We start from the raw sequence: 20,664 nt of genomic DNA, 5'->3' as shown, positions 1-20,664 counted from the left end.
TACCAAATTTATTGAATTAAGTTTCACATCTTGCCAGTGTGGGCAATTGAACACGGCCTCTTGATTGCTGGTCCAGTATCATAATCACTACAGTACCATAACCTCTTTTTGAGCCCAGTTCGGTGCACCACTTAGTCACTCATTTTTACATTTCTGGCGTTTACCTGTTGGATCAGACTAGCATAATTGTACTGTTGGTGTTCCCCTTATAGCTCAGTCAGTAATTCAGCCATATATACCAGCAGTTCCCAGGATGGATTTTAAAAAAAAACTCTTTCATGGATTGTGGACGTCGCTGGGAAGGCCAGCATTTATTGCCCATCCCTAATTGCCCTTGAGAAGATGGTGGTGAGCTGCTTTCTTGAACCGCTGCAGTCTGTGTGGTGAAGGTACTCCCACAGTGCTGTTAGGGAGGGAGTTCCAAGATTTTGACACAGCGACGATGAAGGAACAGCGATATCCTTCCAAGTCAGGATGGTGTGTGACTTGGAGGGGAACTTGGAGGTGATGTGCCTGCTGCCCTTGTCCTTCTAGGTGGTAGAGGTCGTGGGTTTGGGAGGTGCTGCCGAAGAAGCCTTGGTGAGTTGCTGCAGTGCATCTTGTAGATGGTACACACTGCAGCCACGGTACGCCGGTGGTGGAGGGAGTGAATGTTTAAGGCAGTGAATGGGGTGCCAATCAAGCGGGCTGCTTTGTCCTGGATGGTGTCGAGCTTCTTGAGTGTTGGAGCTGCACTCATCTAGGCAAGTGGAGAGTATTCCATCACACTCCTGACTTGTGCCTTGTAGATGGTGGAAAGGCTTTGGGGAGTCAGGAGGTGAGACACTCGCAGCAGAATACCCAGCCTCTGATCTGCTCTTGTAGCCACAGTATTTATGTGGCTGGTCCAGTTAAGTTTCTGGTCAATGGTGACCCCCGGGATGTTGGGGGATTCGGCAATGGTAATGCCATTGAATGTCAAGGGGCAGTGGTTAGACACTCACTTGTTGGAGATAGTCATTGCCTGGCACTTCTGTGGCGCGAATGTTACCTGCCACTTAACAGCCCAAGCCTGAATTGTCCAGGTCTTGCTGCATGCGGGCGTGGACTACTTCATTATCTGAGGAGTTGCAAATGGCACTGAACACACTGCAGTCATCAGCGAACATCCCTACTTCTGACCTTATGATGGAGGAGAGGACTTTGATGCAGCAGCTGAAGGTGGTTGGGCCTAGGACACTGCCCTGAGGAACTCCTGCAGCGATGTCATGGGGCTGTGATGATTGACCCCTTCTTCCCCCCCCCCCCCCCCCCCAAACCACCACAACCATCTTGCTTTGTGCTAGGTATGACTCCAGCCAGTGGAGAGTTTTCCCCCTGATTCCCATTGACTTCAGTTTTACGAGGGCTCCTTGATGTCAAGGGCAGTCACTCTCGCCTCACCTCTGGAATTCAGCTCTTTTGTCCATGTTTGGACCAAGGCTGTAATGAGGTCTGTGCCAAGATAGTTGATCGCGGCCAGGTACCAATAGGTGCTGCAAATGGTCACTCTCACTCTGACAGGGAGAGAAATTCAATGAGGATTCTCACACCTAATAAGTGACCCCAGTTGGAATTTACCCCTTTTGATGTTGGGTGGGGACAGAACTGAGTTGGCTGGCGTAGCCTGCTGGCAAATCACTGTCTTGCCTCATGAAGAAAAATTTTTTAATTTGAGGGAGACTGGCACTTCTGGAACTGTACCTTGCAGGAGGGGAAAGTATTATTCTACAGAACAAAACTTTAAGTACTGTTTGTTTGGATTCAGGAAATATTTTTCTTTTGTATGATGTTTATCCACAGAGAGGAAGATGTACAAGGATCAAATGCCTCTACTCCAGTTAGAGTGGACAGGGCAGAAAAAGACCAGCCTGTGGAAGAAGGTAAGAAGCAAATGGAATACCATTTTTTTTTTTTTAAAAAGAGAAAAGAATTTTGTTACGTGCATTGCAGATTAATCTGGGATAGTCACATCATGTAGGACATGGTTGTGGACTAAAATGCTTCGATTGAAATTTCAGGCACTTGATACACTTTAACTTTTGAGACAAGCACATATCTTGCACTGTCTACATAAGCTCAGCTAACACTGTTTTTAATGCAATCTATTTGCCTATTTATGCATTGGTTGCACAACAAGCTTGCATACTGTCTTCATCAGTGTTGTTACTAGCTTTCAGTAATGTGTGGAATATTTCTGTTCTGTCTAACCTGAAGTAAAAATATTCATGAGCACAGCTATAGATTTTGTTTCAAACTTTGGCTGTACCCAAATACAGCATTTTTAGCTGCTGAACTCTAGATGAATTTTTGCTCTCTTACTACTAGTAATATAAAAAGCTGACTGAGTTAGGCTGAGCGGGAGAGGTTGGCTCTGAGGTAGAGTGGATTTTGAATCTCCACTAGGTTTAGAGTTCGCAGTCAAGCGTTTTCCTTTTCCTGTAGTATGCTGGACAATGCACCCTCATTTACACTGTTAATTGGTTGTTGGCTGAATGGCCAGCCTTTAAATTCAAGTTTGGTGTCTGGTTGGTCACTGACACTTCATGTTCTTGTCCTCAATGTCTGTAGCAGGCGGTCTGCTCCACTTGACAAACTGGTCTGTTGGCTTCCGGACCATTGCTTTACTGCTGGCCCTATTGTCATTGCAGATAGTGGAACTCCTCCAAGCCCTCATACGAAAGCAAAGTACTATGGATGCTGGAAATCTGAAATAAAAACAGAAAATGCTGTAAATACTCAGCAGGTCAGGCAGAATCTGTGGAGCGAGAAAGAATTAAAGTTTCAGGCCGATGACCTTTCTTCTGATGTGTTGTGTCTGTGTGTTGATAGAGACACTGAAGACAGGAGTTTGGTTCATAGGTGTTTACTAAACAAAGTCTGGAGGGGAACTAACGGATACAACACAATATACAGGCTTATATAGCCCGAGTGGCCATTACCGGCATTACAGTACACATGGGGCTCTTAATGGCACATACACTACAATTCCTCCCCTTTTAGCTAACCAGTACATAATATTTTAAGTAATTATTAATTACATGTTATAAGAAAAATAATATACACATTGCTGCAGTTAATTAATTATAAGTCAGTCTCTCTGGAGGCTTCCTGACTCGGTCCGGATAACGCCTCGGTGGTGTAGTAGTTTCTGGTGGTGCAATAGGTTCTTTTGGCAAGGCTGATTCGGCTTGAATGCCAGTGTCGGGTTCATCGGGTTCCAGTATCACTGGATCGGAGGTAGATATGGGTATCTCTACTTCATCGTTAGGCGTATGGAGTTGTGGTGTAGGTTGTCCCTTTTTGGATGACTCTATGATTTGGTCAGTATGGCGCCTTATTATGCTTTCTCCGATGTCCACGGTATACATCAGCGGTCCTAGTTGTGTGCAGATAGTTCCAGGCTGCCATTTCTCGGTACGGTAGTCCCGGGCCAAAACTTGTTGGCCTTTCATTCATGCCTTGAAATTGCCGGTTCTCCACGTCCCTCCTGATGTTGGGCTTGATCAAATCCAGCCGGCATCTTAGGCTTCTATTGAAGAACATCATGGCGGGAGTTTGGTTTGTAACCATATGTGTTGCATTCCTGTATGCGAACAAGAAGTTATCCACCTTGTGCTGAAGTTTTATATCTTCATTAACCATGGCCTTCTTGAAGGTCTGGACAAACCTTTCAGCCAATCCATTGGTGGCGGGATGGTATGGGGCAGACGTGTAGTGCTTAACCCCATTGTTTTTTAAGAACTTCCTGAATTCTTCGGACACAAATTGTGGTCCGTTATCGGAACAGATCTGTTCCGGCAGCCCATTCTTGGCAAATACGGTCCTTAATACTGTGATGGTTTTTTCCGTGGTGGTGGAGGACATCTTTATTACCTCCGGCCACTTGGAGTGTGCATCCACCGCGATTAAGAACATCGAGTCCATAAATGGACAGCAAAGTCGATGTGTACCCTTTGCCAGGGAGATGAGGGCCACTCCCATGGATGTAGAGGGGCTTGGGGTGGAGCGTTTTGGACCTTCTGGCATCCTAGGCAGCTCTTGGTCATTTCTTCTATGTCTCCATCGATACCTGGCCACCATACAAACGCTCTGGCTAAGTTCTTCATTTTCACTCCACCCAGATGCCCCTCGTGAAGCTCCTTTAGCACTTTATCCTGGAGTTTGGGTGGAATCACCACTCTGGATCCACACATCAAGGTTCCTCGGCACACTGACAGCTGTTCTCTTCTTTGCGAGAATGCTGGCAACAGTGGTTCGCCATGTGCTGGCCATCCCTTCACCGTTAAGTCGTAGACTCGTGAGAGAGTCGGGTCATTTCTCGTTTCCTTTTGAATGGCAGAATTTGTTACTGGTAGACATTCCACTATGGTTGAGTGGAACATCTCCACTGGGTCTACTGTAGGTGCCTCTTCTACCGTTGGCAACGGTCGGCGCGATAACCCGTCAGCATTCCTATGCTGTTTTGATCCTTTGTATTCTATGTTGTATTGGTGTGCCCCTAGAAAAAGGGACCACCTCTGTAGCCTTTGCGCTGTCATAATGGGAACACCCTTTTTAGGGTTGAATATGGAGATGAGGGGTTGATGGTCAGTCAACAAGGTAAATTTTTGTCCGTGTAGGTAATGGTTGAATTTCTTCACTCCCCATACCAGGCTGAGTGCTTCCCTGTCGATTTGGGCATAGTTACGCTCAGCTGAGTTCAGTGAGCGTGACGCAAAAGCTATCGGCCGTTCCGAGCCATCAGGGAATTTATGCGATAATACTGCTCCTATGCCGTAAGGGGATGCATCGCACGCCAGTCTGATTGGCAGTGATGGGTTGTAATGAGCCAAAACTTCTTTGGATGTGATTAAGTCTTTGCATTTATGGAAGGCACGTTTACAGTCTTCGCTCCATTTCCAAATTACTCCTGTTTGTAGCAGTTCATTAAGAGGGTGTAGAAGAGTTGATAAGTTCGGTAAAAATTTATGATAGTAATTTATTAATCCCAGGAACGACCTTAATTGTGAAACATTTTCAGGTGCTGGGGCTTTTATGACCGCTTCAATTTTTTCAGGTGACTTATGCAACCCTTCCTTATTAATTATGTGGCCACAATATGATATTTGATTTTGGAAAAATTTGCACTTGGGGCGATTTGCTCGTAGGCCCCGTTCTCTCAGCCTAGTGAGCACCTGCTCCAAATTGGCAAGGTGCTCGTTGTCGTTTTCTCCTGTTACAAGGATGTCGTCTAGGTAGCATTGAGTCCCCGGAATCCCTTGGAGGACTTGCTCCATAGCTCTTTGCCAGATAGCTGGAGCGAATGCTACTCCGAAAACCAGTCGATTGTACTGGTACAGACCTTTGTGTGTATTTATCGTGAGATTTTTTTTTAAGAGGCCTCTTCAACCTCCATCTGTAGATATGCCTGTGCCAAGTCAATTTTGGTGAAACGTTTCCCTCCGGATAGTGAGGCGAAAATATCTTCTATCCTTGGAAGAGGATACTGTACCGTGTGAAAGACCAGGTTTACCGTCACCTTGAAGTCTCCACAGATGCGAATTTTTCTCTGTTCTTCAGATTTATCATTATTCAATGCTTTCTTCATGACTGGAACGATGGGTGTTGCCCACTCGCTCCAATCTATTTTGGATAATACGCCTGCATTTTCCAAATTCTCCAGCTCTGCCTCGACTGCTGGACGAATTGCGTATGGCACCGGTCTTGCTTTAAAAAACTTGGGAATTGCTGCATCTTCCACTTTTATTGAGGCGGTGATGCCTTTCAAGGTTCCTAGTTTCTCTTGAAACACTTCTTTGGCGTTGGCCAAGATGTCTTTTAATCATTCAGGTATGACGTCATCATCGTTTTTTTTCTTACTGGTCACCGTCAGTGCCTGAATGGAGTGCCAGTCTAAACGTATTTTCCTGATCCATTCACGTCCCAACAGCGGTGGGCCACCATCTTGTAGAATGTATAAATACAACTTTTGTATTTCCTTGCCGTTGTGTACAACAGGCACCCTTACTTTTCCTTTGGGGTATACTTTCTGCCCCGTATATGTTTTCAAGATAATGGATGTGTCTTTTAAAGGTATATGCGGAAATAGCCGCTCGTAATCCCGTTGATTTATGACGGTCAGAGCTGATCCTGTATCTAGCTCCATTTTAACTGGGGACCCTGCTATCGTGAGGGTAACCCAAATGGTCTGGTAATCATCTTTGGCAAGTACATTATGTAATTTGAGACAGCTTAGTCTCTTGTTTTCGGAGTCGCTATCGCTCTTCTGGTCTTCGGAGCTACTGTCCGTCATCATTTGTACCTTTATTGATTTTTTTTTTTCCTGTCTGTGGATTTATTTTGTCCAGATCGGCATACCCATGCAATGTGTCCAATCTTTCCGCATTGCCTGCATGCTTTGTTCTTGAACCAGCAGTCCCTCTGGTCATGGGTGGATCTGCCGCAGCGATAACATCTCTCGAAACCCTGTGTCATTTCATGGGTGCCGAAGTCCTGTGTCTTTTGTTGTATCTCTGCAGCTCCTTTTGCGGCTGCTTCGTATGATACAGCCATACTGAAAGCCTTGTCCAGTGTTAAATCTTTTTCAGAAAGCAGCCTTTTCTGTGTTCCTTCACTTAGGAGACCGCAGACGAATTTGTCTCGAAGATAATCTGCTAGTCCTGCCCCGAATTGGCAGTGTTTTGATAGCTTTCTTAATTCGGTGAGGTAATCAGCGTTACTTTCATTCTTGTGTTGATTTCTCTTGAAGAATTTGAATCGTTCCGCTACCAGCAGCGGTGTTGGGTTTAAGTGCTCCTGTAGGGTATCAACAATTTCTTTAAAATTCTTGTCCTTTGGTTTGGCTGGAGTGATTAAATTTCGCAACAGCCCGTGTGCGCCCATTAGATTTAGCAGTACTGAAGCTTTTTTTTCATCTTCTATTCCATTTGCAGTGCAATATACCTCCACCCTTTCCACATATGTGGTCCAATCCTCTATCTCGTTATCAAAAGCATCAATATTGCCAGACTTAGGCATCTTAGAAAAGACATGGCGCTTCCCGCGCTTTTCTTTCTTTTCTGCAGAAAAGATATGGCGCTTCCAGCGCTTTCCCGCCGCTGCTGCCGATGACGACGCTGTTTCCCGCGGTTTCCGTTCTTTATTTCTTTATTTACAGTTGGAGACTCGTTCCCGCCGGACTTTCTCTCTAGGCCTGAACGCCGACCTGCTTGCAGCGCCGGCCGTCTCCCGAGTGCTCCCTCCCCATCTGTTACTGATTGCCTCCGATTTCGCTGCTTGTCCCAGCTGTAGAGCCAGCCGCTGGAGCCCCAGCCTGACGTCCAGGAAGGATTAGCGCAGTACCTGCCACCAGCTTGGCCAGCTGGTGAAACCACAGCTTCTTTCACTTTCTTGATTCTTCTGGACGCCAGAGGAATCGATGTCCTTGAGGTGCTGCCGAATTGCAGGTAAGTCCGTTTCCACTTCGTCGCCACTGTTGTATCTGTGTGTTGATAGAGACACTGAAGACAGGAGTTTGGTTCATAGGTGTTTACTAAACAAAGTCTGGAGGGGAACTAACGGATACAACACAATATACAGGCTTATATAGCCCGAGTGGCCATTACTGGCATTACAGTACACATGGGGCTCTTAAAGGCACATACACTACATGATGGAAGGTCATCGACCTGAAAAGTTAACTCTGCATTTTCTGTTTTTATTCCTCCAAGTGCTCTCCTATCTCCTAGTCAACTTTTTTCCCTGGCTTCCTGGACTTGGTGTTTCTTCCTCCTGACATGAAGGCTGGACCACTCAAAATTATCAGAGTTCACCCCCCTTCTATTTTGCAGATAGACCATCACATTTTCCCTGCAGAACTTCTGTAAGCACTCTTTCTGCTCTAGGCATGCTTTCTCTATGGCTTTCTGATTAATGCTGCATGGAGGAGTATGTTATAGCTGCTTCCTTCTGGTGCAGAGAGGACTCCTGAAATCTTGTTATTAAAAAAGTTGTTTATTCTTCATCTACCTCCACTTTATAATGGCTATAAAAGTGAGTGTGGTGTCAGCATACACCTGATATTTTAAGATTCGGGACAGGCCTCCAAGAAATTGGTTTCAAATGAGACCTTCACCCATTGTCATCTCTGTAGAACATCTGCAGTTCGCAACCTTAGTGTCATATTTGACTCTGACCACATTTGCACCAGAAGAAAGACTGCCTATTTTCATCTCTGCAACATCGCCTTCCTCCGCTCCTGCCTCAGCTCATCTGCTGTTGAAACCCTCATCCATGCCTTTGTTACCTCTAGACTTGACTATTCCAAGGCACTCCTGGCTGGCCTCCCATGTTCTACCCTTTGTAAACTTGAGGTCATCCAAAATTCTGCTGCTCGTGTCCTAACTCGCACCAAGTCCCATTCACCCATCACCCCTGTGCTCGCTGACCTACAATGGCTCCCGGTTAAGCACCGCCTTGATTTCAGAATTCTCATCCTTGTGTTCAAATCCCTCCATGGCCTCATCCCTCCCTATTTCTATAATCTCCTCCAGCTCCACAACCCTTCGGGATATTTGCGCTCCTCCAATTCTGGTCTCTTGAGCATCCCTGATTTTAATCGCTCCACCATTAGTGCCCATGCCTTCTGTTGCCTAGGCCCTAAACTCTGGAATTCCCTCCCTAAACACCTCCACCTCTCGACCTCTCTCCTCCTTTAAGATGCTCCTTAAAACCAACTCTTTGATCTGCCCTAATTTCTCCTTGTGGCTCGGTATCAAATGTTGTTTTATAATGCTTCTGTGAAGCACCTTGGGACGTTTTACTACGTTAAAGATGCTATATAAATACAAGGTGTTGTTGTTGTGTAAACATCACAACTTGTGAAAACCAGCGTAATGTCCAGACAGTCTCCTGTCATCCTTGAACCCAGTTGAAGGAGATTGCATGTTATTTGAAAAGGGCCAAATTCAAAGAAATGCAGGAAGAATGAAAAGAAATAGACTGGAGGCAGATGCCCACGACCAGCTCAAAGACAAATGGAGCACCTTTTAAAAGAATAATGCTGAGCATGCAGGACAAATGGGTACCTAAGATTAGTAAGCTCAGACTAAAAAGTCAGGCTCTAAATGAATTAAGATCAAGCTTAAAGTGGAAAAATGACCTACAAATCTTGCAGGAAGATCAGGGAAGTGATTCACTGGAAAGAATATAGAAACGTGCCAACATGTCAAAAGGTTGATTTGGAGGGGCAAAAGAGACCTGTTTTTAAGTATAGCTGCAGTGGCAAAGACTAACAGTAAAAAAATCTTTCAGTGTTAACGATGGCAAGAAAAGAGGTGAACGTTAGAAGAAGCAAATTAAATTGAAACGGAGGATGAGTGTGAAATGGTAAATATTCTGAATAATTAGTTCCTCAATTATTCACAAGGAAAGACACGAACATGCCCTCCTCGCCAAAAAGTACCAGTAAAATTCAGGACTTCAATATATAGATAATAAAAGTCCCAGGCAAGTTGAAAGGGCTTAAATTAAATAAATAAATCCCCTGGGATAGATTATATTCATTCAAGTGCTATGAGAAAATGGGAAAGAGATTTGTGACTGTCATTATGATGAAGGAGGCTTTGGACACTGGGGAGATACCAGTAGAAATGGCCGAATGTGCTGCCCGTTTACAGAAAGGGTGACAAAACACACCGGCAACAGCATACCTACTAATCTTTCTCTCGTTCCATGTAAAATAATGGACTCCATTATCGGGAGTAAATTTGAGGAGTATCTATACAACAGCAATCTAGTAAACCGGTAACGAGGCTTTAAGTGATGATATACAATATCCCCTCCAATTTGTTTTTCCCCTGCGCGGGCCCTTTAATTTGCAGTGGCTACACATGCATCATTTCTCTTCCAGCAGCATCGCTAGTGAGCGGCCTGCGCACAGCCACGCACCTTAGGGGGAACATTGACAACTCCTGCCAGCCCAACCCCCTTGGTTTCTTTGAGGGAGTGACAAACCAACCCTACAGCATTGTGCACTTAGGCTTCCAACAGGCTTTACGATAAAGTTCCATAAAAGAGGTTACTAGTCGAGTTCAAAGCTAGGGGATTCACGGTGATAGGAAATTGCCCGACGGGCTGAAAACAACCGGTGCTGGTTAAGGGATTAATGTCATGGTGGGGGAAGCTCTGAGTTGGGTGCCACAGGGCTCGGTGCTGGGACCACTACTGTTTCTAATTTACTGCAGCGACTTGAATTCAGAAACTGAATGCACATTTGTCAAGTTTGCAGGTGATACCAAATTAGGTAGGGCAGTGGAATTGCAAGAGGCCGTCCAGAAATTGCAGAATGAATTAAACAAAAGGTGTGAATGGGTTGAACATTGGCAGATGAAATTTAATGACGACAAATGTATGACACATGAAGGAACAATAGGTTGCATATCCATTCCGTGAGCGGTATTGCAATAGCTAGCCATGAAGTTGAAAGAGACCTAGGAGTCTTGGTAGACTGGATGTTTCATGTGTGTAACCAGTACAGAGTAGCAACCAATAGAATGTTGAGCTACATAGCCAAAATAGTAGAATATAAGTCAGAGGAAGTCATTATCACAGTGCTCTGGTCAGACTGCATCTTTAGTCATGTCCAGTTGTGGTTGCTGAGAAACAGAAAAGACATTCAAAGGCTGGAGGCAGTGCAGGATCCACAAAATTGATCCCTCGTGTCAGGGACCTGAGTGATGCGAAAAGACTGGAGAGACTTGGAAAGGAGGCAACTGAGGAATGATCTTCTACATAATAAATGGTGCGGAAAAGGTTTACTCAGAATACTGCTTTAAATTAAACATCGTTAAATATCGGGTCGTTCTTCTTCTCAGTGTGTAATCGGCACTTGGAATGAACTTCGAGGCATAGCAGCAAAGGCAAAATCCCTGGAATAGTTGAAGAAACAATTGGATGCATCAATGGGTGGTGTCTGTAGCCTCTTTCAGAACGATTGAATTGGGATTGATCCAGTAGCCTGCCTTGTCCTTGAGTATCTTGCGAACTTGCCAAGGAGCATCTAATCTTCATCATCCCAGATTTCCAGAAGGGAGCTTCCACATTATGCTCTCCATCTTTGAGCATCAAAAGGACTTCCCTCTGCCTTGCCTTCCAAATCAGTGATTCCTATTCCTTTCTGTGCGTTATGGGTTACTTGGAGTTCTGGCATTCTATTCATGTTAATCAGCCAGTCCTCCGAGGGATTCAATGAGGCTGTAGCGTGGCTCAGCTTTAAGACCACATTATTCTAGAACTAACCCGAGAGCACATCCCTGGCACTACCCTCTCTTCCTCCCCACTCTTACCTCCTGACTGGACACTGCTTTTCCTGAAGTAGCTCCCTGCCGCATAGACAACTAACTAACATGAGTCCAGGAGTAGGTGAGAATGTTAAATTCATCCTGCAGAATGGGGGGGGGGGGGGGGTGTGTGGTGGTGGTAAGCAGCTTTATGCTGCAGCAGAGCCCCTTATAGGGCTTGCCAAAGAACCTGTTGTGTGGATTTTTATGCACCTCTGCCCAGCCTTGCCAGAAGTGTCTCTGGTTGCTAGAGAGGGTTCAGCATATCCCTCTCATATTGCCAGTTTAAACCATGCTGCTTCCCAGACCTGTTATCTGGAACCTGTTTAAAGTAGCACTTCCATTTGTAGGGGAGGTACTATTCTGGAGGTGCACACCCAGCTCTGCACTGCATACTAACCTTATTTTAAACAAACTGAATAATTCTGAACAAGCTGCCAGCTCTCTTGTAACGTTAATGTAATACTGCTAAAAATGTATACTTCCAGATGAGAGTGTTCCACAGATTTAGGTGAACTATCTGAAAAATAAAATGAGGTAAAATTGAATGTATTAAAAGCTATTCTACAGGATGGGGCAAGCAAGAATATTCTCTTGTTAAAAATTGAAATCTAGCAAGATCTAGCCTGGAGTGGGTTGATGGAGTGGAAGGAACCGTAAAATCACCAGAAATACCAAGTGCCACTGCGGGTAGTTGAAATGAGAGCAATAGAAAAACAAATTGCCCAGGAGTGCTCGAGGAATACGCAGTTTTGCTACTGTTTTAATCGCATGGTGGCATAGTGGTTAGCACTGTTGCCTCACAGCGCCAGGGACCCGGGTTCGAATCCGGCCTCGGGTGACTGTCTGTGTGGAGTTTGCACATTCTCCCCGTGTTTGCGTGGGTTTCCTCCGGGTGCTCCGGTTTCCTCCCACAGTCCAAAGATGTGCGGGTTAGGTTGATTGGCTATGATAAATTGACCCTTAGTGTTAGGGGGATTAAATACGTGGGTTTACGGGGATCGGGTGGGATATGTGGCGGTGCAGGCTCGATGGGCCGAAATGGCCTCTATCTGCACTGTGGGGTTTCTGTGATTCTGTGAATGGATCCATTGAAGAATAAATTGGATGGAAATGTTAAAGATGCTGAGGATATGGCAGATATATTGAATGGAATTTACACTGCAGTTTTCATCAAGGAAGTCTGAAAAGTTCCAGTTACAGTAAACTGGGCTAAATCAGCTATAATACATAGATGGAAGTTGTGTTACGCAAAATCTTGAAGGATTTTAAATGTTCAAAAGATTCTTGTTTCAAAAAAAATGTTTCCCGGGAACCCCTGTTTCTCCACAATGTTAGTGAATGATGACGAGGGTTTTGTACCATTACATTTGCTGATGACTTGACTTGAAGCTTTGTGGGAAGGTAACCAGTATGAAGGACATTGCTATCTCAGAGACTCAGAATTCAGATAGGCTGAGATGTGACAGATGGATTTTAATATGGATATATTATATGTAGGTTAATGCATATACAAACAAAAATGGCGGACAGGAAAAGACCATTAAACCTGTTCTGCACTGTCATGGTGAAAATGAATGCCACAAGCCCCATTTCCCACCCCAGTTTCTCTCTCCCTTTATACAGGGGGTGGTGGTGTATTAAGAGTACACAAGTAACGAATTAACACATTTCCTTTTTTCCTGTGGCACTTCGGTACCGATACCTTGACAACACTAATCCTAACCTGGAATAGGCTTTTTTGATTTTTAAAAGAAACTATTGATATAAAACTCTCTCTTCTGTTTCTAGAAACAGTGTCTCCATTGTCAAAAATGCCACCCTCAATAGTGGACTCTTCTCCCTCGGAGGGTGATGGAAAACGGAAACGGAAGATTCCTCTCCTATCGAAACGCAAAGGCGATCAGCTTACTCTGGTTGAGTATTATGCTGCTTATTGTTAATTGATTTCCGAGCTATTCCACTGCTCATAGTAACTCGTAGCTAAAATCAATCCGTTAAATGAGATAACCCATCATCTTTTAGAACCAAATAAAATGAAGAGCAGACATGCCACTGTGATTTGACGTCATTGCCCCTGGATTAAGAAATATCAGCGCATTAGCGCTTCTGCTCCTAACTTGTTCGTTGCCTGCTACTGGAATGTGAGCATGCATGGACGTTGAATGAGGTCAGGGTGTGGTTGACTATGATGCAAACTATGATTAATAGTTTATGGACATTCACCGTGTTAACTCGCTCATGAAGAATAACTACTTTGGTAAAATCCCACCGCAACTGGGGCTATACCTCAGCATGTCACTGCTTTCAGGCAAGGAAGGAGCATTGTTACTTTTTATAAATTTAATTGTTCACCTTTAGAAGATCGCCAATACACTGCACATGATATGGGAAATAGTGCAACAAATGTTTTGCAATGAACTTGTAGAGTTCAGTGTTTTTACTGAACAGCAGTTGATTGGATTTATTTTAAATTGCATGCATTTACATACTGCCTTTCATGTCCTCGCGGCATCCCGCGGGTTCACAGGCACTGAATTAGTCTCTTGTCATGTAGGCTAATGTGGCAACAGATTTACAGACAGCAAGGTCCCACAACCAGCAAACAAGATAAATGGCCACTTCTTAGTGGTGTTGGTTGAGGGATAAATGTTGACTGGGAGAACGACCTGCTCCTTTTTGAATGGTGCCATAAGATCTCTTGCATTCAACTAAACAGACAGACTGGGCCTTGGTTTAAAGTCTCATCTGCCAAAAACACTGCCAACAATGCGTCACTCCCTCAGTACTGCATTGCAGTGCCTGTCTAAATTTTCTACAGTTTTGGGAGTGGGGTTTGAGCCCACAACCGTCTGACTCTGAGATGATAGAGATCAGAAGGCTGCGTGTTCACATCACGTCGGGGTCACTCTTCCTTTCAGATTATTATTTGAATGGCAATAGATTGGGAGAAGGGGAAGTGCAACGAGACCTGGGTGTTATTGTGCACCAGTCGCTGAAGGTAAGCATGCAGGTGCAGCAGGCGGTTAAGAAGGCAAATGGTATGTTGGCCTTCGTAGTGAGAGGGTTTGAGTACAGGAACAAGGATGTCTTGCTGCAGTTGTACAGGGCCTTGGTGAGACCACACCTTGAGTATTGTGTGCAGTTTTGGTCGCCTTATCTGAGGAAGGACATTCTTGCCATGGAAGGAGTGCAGCGAAGATTCACCAGGCTGATACCTGGGATGGCAGGAATGACGTACGAGGAGAGATTGCGTCGATTGGGCTTATACTCACTGGAGTTTAGAAGATTGAGAGGGGATCTCATCGAAACCTATAAAATTCTGTCAGGTCTGGACAGACTAGAAGCAGGAAGGATGTTTCTGATGGCTGGGGAGTCCAGAACCAGGGGTCACAGTCTAAGGATAAGGGGTAAGCCATTTAGGACTGAAATGAGGAGGAATTTCTTCACCCAGAGAGTGGTGAACCTGTGGAATTCTCTGCCACAGAGGGCAGTGGAGGCCAGTTCATCAAATATATTCAAGAAAGAGTTGGATATATTTCTTGAGGCTAAAGGGATCAAGGGATATGGGGAGAAGGCAGGGACAGGGTACTGAATTTGGATGATCAGCCATGATCTCATTGAATGGCGGAGCAGGCTCGAAGGGCCGAATGGCCTACTCCTGCTCCTATCTTCTATGTTTCTATGTCTATGCTGCCAACTGAGCAAAACTGACACTGATGCCTGTAAAATAGCATTATAACCCCAGCACCGCTTGTACTTTTAGCAGTATAAATTTGTTTCTCTTTCAAGTTGCTGAGAAAATGAATTGATAAAAGATTATTCTGCTGATTGAATGCCTCTTTCCTTCAGCATCCTCCGCTAGAGCTAGGGTACACCATTACAGCGGATGATATGGACTCCGAAAAGAAAGCCGGTCTTGACAGAATTAAAAAAGTGTTGCAGGAAAAGGAAGGTAAGGCAAAATTTGGGGTGAAGTTTGTCTTTGTGGCCTATGTTCTATGGTTAAGAGACTTGTCAAACTTAATTACATTTCATGACTATGCTCTGTCCAGTGTTTTTAACCTGATTTGTACTCAACGCGTTAAAGTATATCTTGGGTTATTTAATTCACGCAGAATGAAATGTATTAATGTAGAATATGGGAGTGTACAAAGGAAGTGTCTACTCGATTTTGTTTTTTCTGTAGTTTCAGCTGTGCTTGCTTAATCAAATGAATTAAAAGAAATGCTCCACCGCTGAGGTTTAGCAAAAGAATACATCAGGAAATATCTCTCTTTATATCCTAGAATCTCTATAACAATAAAGCTGTGTAGATATTCAAACTGCTTAATGTTTTTCTCTCCTCATCCTGGGGTGCAGTTACATGGATGCTGGCAGCCCTCTGGCACCTCAGCCAACTGGCCATTTTCCATGTGAGCCTAGAAAGTGAATAACAGGCTGTTCAGCTGTGGATAATAAAGAACATAAGACGTAGGAGCAGGAGTAGGTCATTTGGCCCCTCGAGCCTGCTCCGCCATTCAATAAGATCATGGCTGATCTGATCTTGGCCTCAACTCCACTTCCCTGCCCACTCCCCATAACCCTTGACTCCCTTACCATTCAAAAATCTGTCTATCTCCACCTTAAATATATTCAATGACCCAGCCTCCACAGCTCTCTGGGGTAGAGAATTCCAAAGATTCACGACCCTCTGAAAAGAAATTCCTCCTTATTTCCGTTTTAAATGGGTGCCCCCCTTATTCTGAAATTATGCCCCCTAGTTCTAGATTCCCCCACAAGGGGAAACATCCTCTCTGCATCTACCCTGTCAAGCCCCTTCAGAACCTTATGTTTCAATAAGATCCCCCCTCCTAAACTCCAGTGAGTATAGGCCTAACCTGCTCAATCTTTCTTCATAAGACAACCCTTTCATCTTGGGAATCAACCTCGTGAACTTTCTCTGAACTGCCTCCAAAGCAAGTATATCCTTCCTTAGATAAGGAGACCAAAACTGTATGCAGTACTCCAGGTGTGGTCTCACCAGCGCCCTGTACAGTTGTAACAGGACTTCCCTACTTTTATGCTCCATTCCCTTTGCAATAAAGGCCAACACTCCATTTGCCTTTTTAATTACTTGCTGTACTTGCATGCTAACTTTGATTCATGTACAAGGACCCCCAGATCCCTCTGTACCTCAGCATTTTGTAATCGCTCCCCATTTAAATAATTTTGCTTTTATATTTTTCCTACCAAAGTGGATAACCTCGCATTTTCCCACATCTACCAGATTCCTGCCCACTCACTTAGCCTATCTATATCCCTTTGGAGATTCTTTGCGTCCTCCACACAATTTGCTTTCCCACCTATCTTTGTATCATCAGCAAATTTGGCTACATTACACTCGGTCCTTTCATCCAAGTCGTTAATATAGATTGTAAATAGTTGAGGCCCCAGCACTGGTCACTGAGGCACCCCACTAGTTACAGTTTGCCAACCTGAAAATGACCCATTTATCTCGATACTGTTTTCTGTTAGTTAGCCAATCCTCTATCCATGCTAATATATTACCCCCACCTCCATGAGCTCTTATCTTGTGTAGTAACCTTTTATGTGACACCTTATCGAATGCCTTCTGGAAATCCAAATACATGACATCTACCGGTTCCCCTTTATCCACCCTCGAAGAACTCCAGCAAATTTGTCAAACATGATTTCCCTTTCATCAAACCATGCTGACTCTGCTTGACTATATTATGATTTTCTAATTGTCCTGCTCCCACTTCCTTAATGATGGACTCCAGCATTTTCCCAATGACAGATGTTCGGCTAACTGGTCGACAGTTGCCTGGTTTCTGTCTTCCTTTCTTAAATAGGGGTGTTACATTTGCGGTTTTCCAGTCCGTTGGGACCTCCAAAATCCAGGGAATTTTGGTAGATTGCAACCAATGCATCCACTATCTCTGCAGCCACCTCTTTTTAAAACGCCAGGATGCAGGCCATCAGGTCCAGGGGACTTGTTCACCTTTAGTCCCATTAGTTCTCTCTAGTGATAGTGATTGTTTTAAGTCTCTTTCTCCCCCCCTTTTTCCCCCCCCCCCCAAAACCCCAATTGCCCTTTGGTTATCCATTATTGGGATGCTTTGTGTCTTCTACCATGAAGACCGATACAAAATATTTGTTCACAGTCTCCGCCATTTTGCTGTTTCCCATTATTAATTCCCCAGACTCTTCCTCTAGGGGACCAATGTTTACCTTAGCTACTCTTTTTATATACCTGTAGAAGCTCTTGCTGTCTGTTTTTATATTTCTTGCTAGCTTACTCTCATAAGCTATCTTTTTTAGTCATCCTTTGCTGGTTTTTTAAAAAATTCCCAATCCTCTGGCCTTCCACTATTCTTCGCAACATTATGCTTTTGTTTTCAATTTGATACCATCCTTTACTTCCTTAGTTAGCCACGGATGGTTCATCCTTCTCTTAGAGTCTTTCTTTCTCACTGGAATATATCTTTGCTGAGCGTTATGAAATATCTCCTTAAATGTTTGCCACTGCTTTTCTACAGTCTTGCCCTGTAACATTTTCCCAGCCCACTTTAACCAAGCCTGCCTTCATACCTTTGTAATTACCTTTATTCAGGACACTAGTTTGAGACCTAGCTTTCTCATCCTCAAACTGAATTTGAAATTCTACCATGCTATGATCACTCTTCCCAAGAGGATCCTTCACTTCGAGATCATTAATTAATCCAGCCTCGTTACACATTACCAGATCTAAAAATAGTCTTCTCCCTGGTTGGTTCCACAACGTATTGTTCCAAGCAACCATCCCTTATACACTCTAAGAACTCTTCCTCAAGCCTACCGTAGCCAATTTGCTTTGTCCAATCAATATGAAGATTAAAATCTCCCATGAGTATAGCTGTACCTTTCTTACAAGCCTCTCTTATTTCTTGATTTATACTCTGTCCTACAGTATGGCTACTGTTTGGGGGCCTGTAGACCACTCCCACCAGTGACTTCTTGGCCTTATGATTTCTATCTCCACCCAAACTGATTCTACGTCTTGATCTTCGAAGCCAATATAATTTCTCATTACTGCACTGATTTCATCCCTTATTAACAGAGCTACACCACCTCCTTTTCCTTTCTGCCTATTCTTACGAAATGGCAAATACCCCTGACTATTCAGTTCCCAGCCTTGGTCACCTTGCAACCACGTCTCTGTAATGGCTATCAGATCATACCCATTTATTTCTATTTGTGCTGTCAACTCATCTATCTTATGAATGCTGCGTGCTTTCAGATATAGAGCTTTTAATTTTGTCTTCTTTACCATTTTTCCCTACTTTGACCCCTCTTTCTGATGCGCCCTTATGTCTATACACTCTGTCCCTTCTGTCACACTCTGGTTATCATTACCCCTATCACTACCCTGCATTTTTGCTGTCTCATTTTTCTTTGACTTTTTTAATTTCTGCTCAGCGTATTTCCCCCCCCCCCCCCCCCCCCCCCCACTCGTCCTGTGCTCATCCAATGTCTATACATTTCCAGTAAAGATCACTGGGTAGTGAGCAGGGCCTAGAACCTTGGGTGATTCTTTTTCTTTTCTTTACCATAGTCCAGAGGTATCAAAGCTAGTTGCAGCACCCTTGGTTCTGCCCTGTTTAAGGTCGGGTAACTCTACACAGACCAAGTGTGGAACCTGGGAAATTCTGATCTTTGAATCGCTACTACACCAGAAAGCGATTTAGAAAGAAAGACTTGCCTTCATATAGCGCCTTTCACGACCACCGTACGTCTCAAAGCGCTTTACAGCCAATGAAGTACTTTTGAAGTGGAGTCACTGTTATAATGTGGGAAATGTGGCAGCCAATTTGCGCTCAGCAAGGTCCCACAAACAGCAATGTGTTATTGACCAGATAATCTATTTTTGTTATGTTGGTTGAGGGATAAATATTGACCAGGACACTGGGGATAACTCCCCTGCTTTTCTTCGATCATGGGATCTTTTACGTCCACTTGAGAGAGCAGACGGGGCCTCGGTTTAACGTCTCATCCGAAAGACGGCACCTCCGACAGTGCAACACTCTCTCAGCACTGCACTGAAGTGTCAGCCTAGCTTTTTTATGTGTTTAAGTCCCTGGAGTGGGACTTGAACCCATAACCTTCTGACTCGGAGGCGAGTGTGCTACCCACTGAGCCACAGCTGACACTTCACGACAACTTCAGGGGGGCTTAGAATATTCTATTATGGCTGGGTAATCATTGTGTCCAATTCCTAGCTTGCAGGGATAATGTGTAATGCCTTGTGCCCAGTTGAACACTCCTGTGTTTCCCATTATAGTGAATGGAGCATCTCCACTACTGAACCGGGCTGTCCAAATTACAGCCTTGAGCTATGTGTAGCCCGCAAGCCCACAGTTCCGCTTTTATTTCTTGCTGATTGATTTTTCCAATTTAAATGTTGTGTTTGGAGGTTTGGAAATGCCTGCATTTAGGACTACTGCCTCACTGATGCAAGTCCTAAATCAAAATATCGAGTTCAGTTCGTATCAGCAACTTCAGATATGTGCAAATTAATAGGAACATGGAGTTTAAATAATTTGTTGGCTGTTTGGCTCCATGGTGTGCACCCAAACAGTGTATGAAGGCAAAAAGCTTTGAGCTCTTTCCATTTATAATGAAAAAATTTTCTGCAGAAATTCATAAAAAGTGGTTAATGAACAGGGTGCAGTACTTAACTCTCAAAATACTTTCATTTCCAATCTGTTTGTATAGTTACATTTACTTTGAGATTTAACTACATTTTTGGTGCAGCAATGATCCAACCAGCTTCCTGTTAACTGGGTATCACCATGTAGCGTCGACTCTTAGCAGGTTAAAGTTCACTGACACTTTTGAACATGTTATCGATGAGACTTAACTGACGCTTCTTGTTGTTAACAGAGCCTTCAAAGTCACCAGCGCCTGTGACGACAGCAGCAGCGCCCTCGCTGTCGATAACATTTACGGCCCCGGCAGTAGAAAGCTCTGCTGACCCAACCACCTCCATTTCTGCCATAGTCTCCAACCCTCTGCTGGACAGTTTGAAGAAGATGCAGAACTGTGCGAATTTGATTGCCACTTCAGGTGTGTAATAATGGGCCTGTGCTAACAACCTGTAACTACTTATTTTTGTTGCAGTATGTGTTCAAGGATTAGAACAAATATCTTAAGTGTCGGCACAGCAACTTGAGAAATATCTGGCAGATTGAGCCTGTTGTGTGTACAGCCAGAATCCTTTTCTCTGCTGCATTAATTATTCAGCATAGTCCAGTGATACGCAGGGAATACTGTGCCTGTTTGC

General features: G+C 44.2%; 1 protein-coding gene across 3 annotated transcripts in view; it reads left to right on the top strand.

The window, feature by feature from the left end:
• pom121 (POM121 transmembrane nucleoporin) overlaps positions 1–20,664 on the top strand; it is a 71,235-nt gene that overhangs the window by 21,020 nt on the left and 29,551 nt on the right. For all 3 annotated transcript variants that reach the window (XM_085964329.1, XM_085964328.1, XM_085964327.1), the window contains exons 7-10: positions 1,822–1,901; positions 13,131–13,255; positions 15,192–15,294; positions 20,265–20,447. In XM_085964329.1, coding sequence (XP_085820455.1) covers positions 1,822–1,901; positions 13,131–13,255; positions 15,192–15,294; positions 20,265–20,447 — 491 coding nt within the window. The remainder of the gene's footprint in view (positions 1–1,821; positions 1,902–13,130; positions 13,256–15,191; positions 15,295–20,264; positions 20,448–20,664) is intronic.

The sequence above is a fragment of the Somniosus microcephalus genome, chromosome 22, assembly GCF_052327205.1.
Source record: "Somniosus microcephalus isolate GS21.2 chromosome 22, FLI_Smic_1.0, whole genome shotgun sequence".
Lineage (NCBI taxonomy): Eukaryota > Metazoa > Chordata > Chondrichthyes > Squaliformes > Somniosidae > Somniosus > Somniosus microcephalus.
Note: the sequence above shows the minus strand (reverse complement) of the source record. Positions and strands in the feature narration are given on the sequence as shown.